Below are 10,463 nucleotides of genomic sequence, written 5' to 3' on the forward strand. Positions count from 1 at the left end.
CAAAAAAATTTAACTTTAATTATGTTTACCACTAATTATACAAAAATATAAATAAATAAATTTGGGATTTTCTTACTACAAGTTTTATTTAAACATTATATATATTTACAATTCACAACTTAAAAACCAAATATTTACAGATAGTTTTGGTACAAATCGTGTCCGCATGGAATTGTGCTAAGAATGCTGGCAGCATTTCACCGTAGAATCGCTATGCCGATTCTTTGAGCAAAAAATGCATCAGCCCTCTTGTCACCAGTGGAGGCAATAAGGCGAGGAGTTAAGAGAGAGAAATATAGTAAAATTTGTATTTTAAATATAGCAATTTCTTGAATCTTATACGTACGCCAACTTAAACCGTACATGGTAGAAATTTATTTTGTATTTGTACTAATATTTCTTTGGAGTTTTATCAAAAGCACGTGATAGCTATCGTTACCCACAGAAGAAAATATATGCGCCAGTCAGCATTGAATAGAGTAGAGAGTAACTAAGTAGATTAAGCTATTGTATTAAGCATATATATATATATATATATATATATATATATATATATATATATATATATATATATATATATATATATATATATATATATATATATATATATATATATATATATATTATATATATATATATATATATACTAGCGACCCGCCCCGGCTTCGCACGGGTGAAATGCTGATACTAAATGTATGTATCCGACCGAATTTCGGCCATGGCAACCACTTCGACCCCTTATAGGGCTAGGCGCTGGTGCGCACGGAGATGGCTTATATAGCCGATTTTTGCAGTAAACTCCCTTGCACAAAGTGGGCAAGTGAGCTTACCACTCTCATAGTTAAAGTGAATTGCGGCGAGTGGACGGTCCCTGAGCTCATCGCGCTTGGCGTCGAGGTCAGCTAGTCGCTGCTCCTCAAATTCACGAGTACGCTCCCTCACGATCTCGCCCCATTCCGGTCACTGTGCTGCCAAACGCTCCCATCGAGAAGGCTCTATATTGCATCTTTTCATGTGACGTTTCAGAACATCTTTGTATCTGAGGAGTTGTCCACCATGCTTTTGCTGGCCTTCCTCCAGCTCAGAGTAAAAGATGCGCTTCGCCACTCTCTCCTCCGACATCCGTGATACATGATCGCACCACCGAAGTTGTGGAAGATATTCAATGTACAGTTTTGACTTTCCTACCATTTTATTATATGTATATATTGTTAGCATGATATCGATTATTTTAATACGTTTCGTGACGTCGTGCAACAGTGTTAATAAAAATAGTTCCCTACCCGCTAATACGTTTTGTAACGTCATGCAACAACGTCAAGTATTTGACTTGGGTGTATTCAGATAATGTCAGTTGTCAATTATTAGCTGTTAGAGTAGTGAGGTGATCGACGCGCCACCTAGCACATCGTTCGATAGTCACCTACCCTCATTTATTATATTACTCGAATTGTTCTGTCGTGTATAAAACGAACGGTTTCACCTCGGCTAAGGCAGTCTTGGCTCTGGCTTGGCACGATACACTTGTTGTATCCTGCTAGTAGCTTAACCTAGACTCATTCAATAATTAATTTGTGCAAACGAATTAATTGTTATCTATTACGATTAATTTGGCTAGGCGAGGCGTATAACTCGAGCAGTGAAGGTGAGCGTTGATACGTATCCCAAAGGAGATCTCCTTAAACCTACACCTGGGTCGCAAGTCCTAGGCACTGCTCTGAGTTACTCCCTCTGCCACACGATGGATTCGGTACCCGCACGGTGAACCGTGAATCCATCGAATGCTAAGAAGTTAGTCTTCGCCCCCCTAACTAATAACTATCCTGCCTTCCGTGCTGCGTTGTCTTTCTGTTAAGTGAATCCTGTTTCATGATAAATCGTGTTTACTTGTTCAGTCAACATTTCCCACTAAAGCCCACAGTAGACTGAGTACTCTGAGACGATGAGAAAGAGAAATATACCTTCAAGCCGAAAAGTATACCTTCTTCTTCTTAATATCTGACATCAGAAGTGGGATTGCTCCTTACGACACCACTTCATAAGCAAACAGCCGTTAATTTGAAATCGTCATGCCGCGTTCACGATCGTGCGGTTCGTGTTCACATAGTCGATCAGGCAGGACTCCTAGCCGTGAAAATAGGCAGTCCCGCGGTAAATCTATAAGGAACGAACAAACGCGCAATAGGCCGTCACGGGTAAATCGCCGTCGTCATAGATCGCGAAGTGAATCTGACGATGAAAGGTTATCTCAGGTGTGTGCAATCGTCGCGAGTGGGCGCTGTGTCAACTTACTGAACGTTCTCTGCTACCACGCAGGCTGTGTTCGGAGAATCGCGAACGGTTATCACGCAGTAGCAGTGAGTATTCGTTACTTTCGGGTAGATATCGTTCGCGCAGTGATAGTAGTTCAATTAATCATACGATAAATGCGATTACGACTCGTCTGTCTGCTACCGAGCAATCGACAGTCAACTCATCACGAAATTTCTTGCAAACTTACGTACGAAACTGGTAACGTATCTGTAGTGGAGAACGATGCGTCCACGAGAGCCGCAGAGTTATGTGTCAAATTTTGATCCAGCTGTACAACATTTTAGAGCGTGGTAGAGTGAAGTTGACGTGAAGTAGACGTGTTATAGAGAAGATTTTGAGGGCTTATCGCGAGTCGCTAATTGTTTTAAGGGTGATGCCAAGACTTGATTAAACGAATGGACCAGTAATGATCGTTCGTCGTTCAATTTCTGTCGCGAGTTTAGGTCGTGTGGGTGGTTGTTTACGGGATGAAGCGCGGTCGTGGTTGAGTGATTGTGTGACGCGGGGGTCGTTGTGTCCTCGTTGCATGGACTCTGCTGCCGTTTCGTTCGACGTTATGGGTGCCGACTCTAACAATGAAGATCTAAATCGTAACGTGTAATAAGTACTCAATGAATGTAGGTAGTAGTGCCAATGCGTGCGTTATTTTTGGTTGAGAGGGTCATAAAAAGTGGCATTAGCCCAAGAAGGTTAAGGTTTCTAGCACCACGCGTCTCTCTGAAAAACCAGTCATACGTTCTGATGTCTACAGATAAACTATCTCATATCTCAATTTGTTGGTAAATATTTTAATTTTAACAGAGTACCCTACTCCTACTACCTATCGTTTGTTGCGTGGAATAGGAAGTCAGGATATCGAGGCGACATCATATGTAACGAGTGTTGTTGATTTTCCAAAATTAAGCCTTGAAGTAGATTTGAACGTTGTTTGTTCAGAGTGTATTAACGCTTCAATCTCAATTAGCACTGATGCACTTAATCGCAAGGGGGTAAAATACACTCGAACTGACGATGATCCTATAAGTGGAGCCGTGTTCGTCACTCCAGAGCGACATTATAAAAATGTCCTAGGGTCTGGCTAATGCTCCAGTGGTGTATCGGAGAATTGTAACTAAAATGCTTGAGTCCCTGATAGATTATGGGAAGGTCCTTACGTATATTGATGATGTTTTAATTTTGTCTGGCGCGGTGGATGGGGGCTTACAATGTTTACGAGAGGTTCTAACCACACTTAAGGACGCCGGGTTTTCGGTTAACCTCAAGAAGTGTAACTTTTTGGAAACAGGTGGAATATCTTGGTTGATTAATTCACCAAGGTCAGGTGAGGCCGAGCTTTAGTAAAATTGAGGCACTTATTCAGTCACCGAAGCCTACCAACGCAAGAGAGGTTAACCAATTTCTAGGTCTTATAGGCTATATCTGTATTGCCAAATTATTAAGAAACGGCGAATCATTGCTGTAGAGGACCTTGTCTTTGTGATTAAAATCTAGCAAGCACTTACAGTGTGCTTAGCGCACTCCCGCATAACCGATACGAGTTGAAGTTGCTGGCAGGCTCCTATGGTAAGACGATACGAGCAGCCTCTGAACACATGGTTCAGTGGCTCGGCGAGTGGACGCCGGACACGTGCTTCGTATTCTTCGATAGCGGTTGGTATACACCGCCATGGTAGCAGTACGGGTAAGCAAGCGTGAAGCCTCTGCTATCATTATCATTACAGCCTATACAGTCCACTGCTGGACATGGGCCTCCGCAAGTTTGCGCCAAGCGTGGCGTGAACTCGTGTGTTTTGTCCGTGGTCGCCACGCTGGGGAGGCGGGTTCGTGGCCGCGGGGCTGGCTTTGTCGCGCCGGGGGCGCTTTACCCGTCTTCGGCCTGTATATTTCGGGGCCAGTGGTTGGATGGCTGTCCCGCCACCGGTCGGTTTTTTGGGTTCTATGGTGGTGGCGGAACTGTGTTGTCCCTTGGTCGCCTCTTGCGACACCCGTGGGAAGAGAAAGCAATGTACATGAATCGTGTGGTATGTGAGATGCCTTCACGTGTGGTCACGCGTGTCGGCGTAGTCATGTGTGTGGTGGCTCCGTATATGGGTGCGGTGTGGTGCGGAGCTGTACACGTGCGATGGCACCTGCACGTTGCTGGCACGACGTGACAAAATTACCGTTTTGTTATTTGAGACAAGCGTAATACTGCCTCTGTCTGCGTCTTGTGATGGGTATTGCGTAATACTGCCTCTGCCCAAGGGATATCGCGTAATACTGCCTCTGTCCCTGGATCACATAGTGGATATCGCGTAATACTGCCTCTGTCCCTGGATCACCTGATGGATATCGCGTAATACTGCCTCTGTCCGTTGATTACATAGTGGATATCGCGTAATACTGCCTCTGTCCCTGGATCACATAGTGGATATCGCGTAATACTGCCTCTGTCCCTGGATCACATAGTGGATATCGCGTAATACTGCCTCTGTCCCTGGATCACACGATGAATATCGCGTAATACTGCCTCTGTCCGTTGATCACATAGTGGATATCGCGTAACACTGCCTCTGTCCGTTGATCTTCTTCTTCTTACGGTGCCTCTTCTCTACGAAGGTTGGCGACCATCATGGCTATCTTAATCTTCGAAGCTGCAGCACGGAAGAGAGAGAGAGTACTTAGATTAAACCATTCACGGAGGTTCTTCAGCCAGGATATTTTCCTTCTGCCAGAGTCTGCTACAGACGATGAATGTGACAATGCTCAGCTTGGGCCTTCGACGGCTCCCGCTACTGCTTCCCCAGGAGTTCTCCCTGGAGACGGCGAGCTCGAGTCCTTATCAGCGTCCACCGACGGCGTTCGTGGTGAAAATGTGCACCGGGGACGGCGCACGGTCAGGAGAGGCCGTGTTAGCATGATATCGATTATTTTAATACGTTTCGTGACGTCGTGCAACAGTGTTAATAAAAATAGTTCCCTACCCGCTAATACGTTTTGTAACGTCATGCAACAACGTCAAGTATTTGACTTGGGTGTATTCAGATAATGTCAGTTGTCAATTATTAGCTGTTAGAGTAGTGAGGTGATCGACGCGCCACCTAGCACATCGTTCGATAGTCACCTACCCTCATTTATTATATTACTCGAATTGTTCTGTCGTGTATAAAACGAACGGTTTCACCTCGGCTAAGGCAGTCTTGGCTCTGGCTTGGCACGATACACTTGTTGTATCCTGCTAGTAGCTTAACCTAGACTCATTCAATAATTAATTTGTGCAAACGAATTAATTGTTATCTATTACGATTAATTTGGCTAGGCGAGGCGTATAACTCGAGCAGTGAAGGTGAGCGTTGATACGTATCCCAAAGGAGATCTCCTTAAACCTACACCTGGGTCGCAAGTCCTAGGCACTGCTCTGAGTTACTCCCTCTGCCACACGATGGATTCGGTACCCGCACGGTGAACCGTGAATCCATCGAATGCTAAGAAGTTAGTCTTCGCCCCCCTAACTAATAACTATCCTGCCTTCCGTGCTGCGTTGTCTTTCTGTTAAGTGAATCCTGTTTCATGATAAATCGTGTTTACTTGTTCAGTCAACATTTCCCACTAAAGCCCACAGTAGACTGAGTACTCTGAGACGATGAGAAAGAGAAATATACCTTCAAGCCGAAAAGTATACCTTCTTCTTCTTAATATCTGACAATATATATATGCAGATTAACTAAGTAGATTTAGCTCAGACCCTTGCCTAACTTGGAGAGAGATCCTATGCCCAGTAGTAGAATGTAATTGGCTAAATCAATCAATCAAGCTAATTAGTTACTCCCTATCGGATGAATATAAGATAAAGAGGTTTGTTTTAGTCTTTTACGATACATTTGTCTGTTATTTTTTAAATTTATACTATCTAACAACTTTGTATTTCGTGTTTTCTTGTGATTTTTGATTAAACAATTAGTTTTTAGCTAGAGATAAAAAAGATCTTACACGATCTCTGTACCTTGTCAGTTAATCACGTCGAAACTTTTTTTTTTTTTATATAAATGATAGGCTTGCGTTTGACCACATTTTCACCTGATGATAAGTGAAAATGCGGTCTAAGATGGAGCACGCTTTTTTTTTTTTTTTAAATCTATACCTCCGATATAGTGGTCGAAGCGCGTTTTCTGCTATTCACTCTTTCATTCCAGTTCTCGCTTTCATGCCTCTCGTACTTTCATGCCGCATACTTGTTCTTTCTTTCATTCATCTCTTTCTCACTCGGGGCGGGTTCCCTACTACTGTTTGGCCTACTTTTGCTTGGCTACTTACTATTTAATTTCATTAAACTAGTTGTACACAGTTTAATTTTTAAATGATTTTAGTTTTACAGGGCTGTTAATTTTTGCTTTTTGTTTTAGTACAATATGAATTTTGTCTTGGTGATGTTCATCATCTCCACTATGGATGGAGCACGCTTACCTAGTAGTAGTAACCTATTCCCTCGCGACTTAAAGATCCCCAGGTTATAATTTTCTGGAAACACAGACGCTGGTAGAGAGTTCCATTCTTTGGCTGTACGGATCAAGAATGTACTAGCGAATCGCTTAGTGCGTATAAGGGAAATGTAAACCATGTAAGGGTGGCGTAACGCAGAGCGTCTGGTTGTACGATGATGGAAGAATTACTAATGAATGTATTAAAATAAAACCTGACATTATTTGAGTTTACACTACATGCTATGACCCTGGATTCTTTTTGTTTAGTATTCCATCTCATAGATACATCTCTGTTGACACATAATTAAACTATAGTTTCATCGTTCGTCTTTTACTTTCCTTTAATACATTTTTATCTACCAACACGCAGTTGATCATCGAGGTAAAGATATTTCTAAGATAGTTCCGTAAATAAAACTGAACGCCTAAATATATATTATATAGATATAGTTTCATTCGCTTCTGTACTACGGTATTAGTTATTATTTTTGCAAGTTCCAACTGTAGTTATTGTTTTAACTCTAAAATATAACTAAAATAAAAAAAAATGTAATCAATTGGTACTGTAATTTTGAAATTATTTCACAAAGCACGGTAAATAAATAACCAATTACACAAATAAATTATTAATTAATAATAATTATAGTAATTTACATTAAGATCAATGATGTGCGAGAATATGAGCTGCAGCAGGGGTCGCGTGTCCGGCGGGTGCAGAATTACTGACTACAGCGTTGAAACCGTTGTGTGCGTCTGCGGTGTAGTGAACTGTGCGCACTGAGCCATCAGCTTCGAGCAGAGAGTACTCGCCATGTACAGCGTCCCCGTCGCGGCTTTCGTGTTGAGACTTGTTATCTCCGGTGTGGCCGTCAGCTACAGAGTATGAGAAGTCGTATTTAGGATGTGTGTACTCCTCTTCGTGAGCGGAAACGATGCTATGTACTGGGGTAGCATAGCGAGCTACGGGGGCAGCGGCGTAGTGGGCTACGGGTGCAGCAGCGTAGTGGCTTACAGGTGCAGCAGCGTAGTGGCTAGCAGGTGCAGCAACATAGTGAGCAACAGGAGCTACGGCAACAGAGGCGTGTGGTTGATCGTGGCGCTGGATGCTTTGAGAAGATACAGCTGCGGCGGAAGAGTAGTGAACTGGGGAAGCATGGTACGCGACAGGTGCTGCGTGGTATGCTACTGGAGCGGCGTGGTAGGCTACTGGAGCGGCAGCTACGTTATGAGACTCATCGTGGCGGATAATGCTCTGTGATGACACCGCAGCAGCTGAGGAGTAGTGAGGGTCAGCTAGGAGACCTGCCGCAGCTACTGTCAATACAGCGCTCAAAGAAAGTACCTGTAATGAAGAAAAATATTACAATAAAACACTTTTTTTTATTTCTTTTTATTGTGATACTCAAAAGATACGAGTGTACCCCAAACTTACTTTAGTGAACATGTTGCTTTGTATAATTAAACAAAACTGATGCTTGCCATAACTTATTGGTTGTTTATATAGTGTTGTTATTCTTTGTATAGCAAGGTCGACAGGTGAAAACTGGATATTGTGGTCTTAAGTTGTAAGATTTCAGAGTGATCCTTTTACTCTTTAATTATTATATTTTATTGGAAATCAAAAAAGCGATTACTTCTTTTATTTTAATTTTTTATTTTCTTATTTTAATCTAATTCTTCATATTAATGCTGGTATGTTTGTTGTGTTTAATATCCGTAAAGATAAACATCTGCCAGTATAGAACGTAGGCACATGCTGTTACAATGACAATATACATTTATGTAGACATGTGACCCGTCAGTAGTCACATAGGAGTTGTGGTGGGATAAATAAAGACTACCATTAATGAAATGAAAATGAAATAATATATATATAGACGATGTATTGCAAACTGTTGTAATTTTTTACCTTTCCAGTCATCATTTTGTCACTCAAAATCTCAATCGTGATAAGTTAGTAGTAGTAGTATACTTTCGCCAAAAAATCTAATTAGAAATAATTATTGAATAAACTTAAAATATCGAAGTAATGCATTCTCTTTTTAAATGTGTTCCTAAATAAACCTAGTTATTACTATAGTTTTACATAGGACAACAATATTTTATCAAAATCTGTTTCGATAAAGTATAATACAAAAAGTTTTAAAACTAAGTTTTTTATAAATTAATGAAATGTGATAGGACAAGGGCAAAGTATTTTTGTTGCCAAAATTAAAACCTTATAAAAATATATTAATTAAGTACACATTTACTCATAAAAATACAGCTGGCCTGTCCTTGTAAAAATAAATATTTGTTAGTCATCGACGATCACGAGTACGTTCCTGCCTTAAAGCCAATATAGTAGTTTGTTATATACTTAATTAGTAATAAATTATAGTTTAAAAAAAAAAACAAAAAAAAACACCCTTTTATAGCTAATCGAACTAAAAAGTAGGAAATAATTTTTAATTACAAAGAGTTTATATTACAGTAGTAGAAGATCGAACAATTAATCATAATTAATTACTTCAAAATAAAATTATAATAGAATTTAAGATATTAAGAGAATAATTCAATTCAGAGTAAAAAACGTGGGTTGCATTTTACTATATTTTCATAACTTTTTACTAAGTTTTTATTACTCTCCGCACATAGATAGTTGCAAGTAGAATAATTGTTACATTTAATATATCAAGAACATTTAAACAATCATGCAGTTGAATTACTACCTAAAATATGCCAAGATATTTATTATATTTTGACAACGTTGCAGACGTCATTGTCACAGGTGAAAGCATTATTATTGGCCATGAAATTCTATGCTGAATTATATTACTGTGTGGTTACGGCAGTAAAAAATATAGCCTCAGTATAGCCTCTCTTCCCGTGAGTGTCGTAAGAGGCGAGTAAGGGATAACACAGTTTCACTACCACCTTGGAACTAATAAAGTCAACCGATGGCGGGATAATCACCACAGGCCGAAGATGGGCAGCAGCGTCTTCAGTGCAACAAAGCCAGCCCTGCGGTCACAAACGCTGCCTGCCCAGCGTGGTGACTATGGGCAATACACATGTGTTTCAACTCGTGTGTTGTGGAAGCCTATGCCTAGCAGTGGACTGCGATAGGCTGAAGTGCTGATGATGATGAAATTCTAAAGACTGATATAACTTGCCTTACGTATCTGAAATATGAATGGAAATTAAATTGCGAAGTAAATGACGACTTGATAATTACACCGGAATGTCTGACGCGAATTTGGGGAGGCCTGTGTCCAGCAGTGGACTGCAATAGGCTGAGCTGACTGAGCTGAAACACAATTTAAACCATACATACATTAATTTGTTTCAAACCAAAGAAATTGAGAGTATAAAAATATTGTAATTATAGGTTTAAAAAAAGCATATATTTACTATGAATAATAACAGAGTAAGTTATTATTATTATTATTAATATGGAATAAAACGTGTGCTTTCATATCTTATTATGACGTATATTTGAAATATTTAGGTAAATAAAAAACAAGGCACAAAGGTAACTCTTTCAAATGTGAAAAGGGCTTTCGAAGCTTAAAAAATTACCCAAAGCTCTTTTAATATCAAGGCGTCTTTATAGTTTTATAAATTAACTACCTATTCCATGTGGCTTTACTCATGTTGATTTAGACGGCTCTCTTACTCATTTAGAGAGATAAAAAGAAAGTTATCATA

The 10,463-nt window shown here is 40.3% G+C and overlaps 1 protein-coding gene across 1 annotated transcript; it reads right to left on the minus strand.

The window, feature by feature from the left end:
* Positions 1-7,357: 7,357 nt before the first annotated feature.
* Positions 7,358-8,217, minus strand: LOC123654250 (cuticle protein 19-like). The gene is made up of 2 exons (XM_045590164.1): positions 8,206-8,217; positions 7,358-8,115 (listed from the first exon to the last, which is right to left on the minus strand). The coding sequence occupies exons 1-2, from the start codon at positions 8,215-8,217 to the stop codon at positions 7,435-7,437; spliced, it is 693 nt and encodes a 230-aa protein (XP_045446120.1). The 3' UTR covers positions 7,358-7,434.
* Between the last annotated feature and the right edge of the window lie 2,246 nt (positions 8,218-10,463).

This window comes from Melitaea cinxia, chromosome 6 (genome assembly GCF_905220565.1).
Source record: "Melitaea cinxia chromosome 6, ilMelCinx1.1, whole genome shotgun sequence".
Lineage (NCBI taxonomy): Eukaryota > Metazoa > Arthropoda > Insecta > Lepidoptera > Nymphalidae > Melitaea > Melitaea cinxia.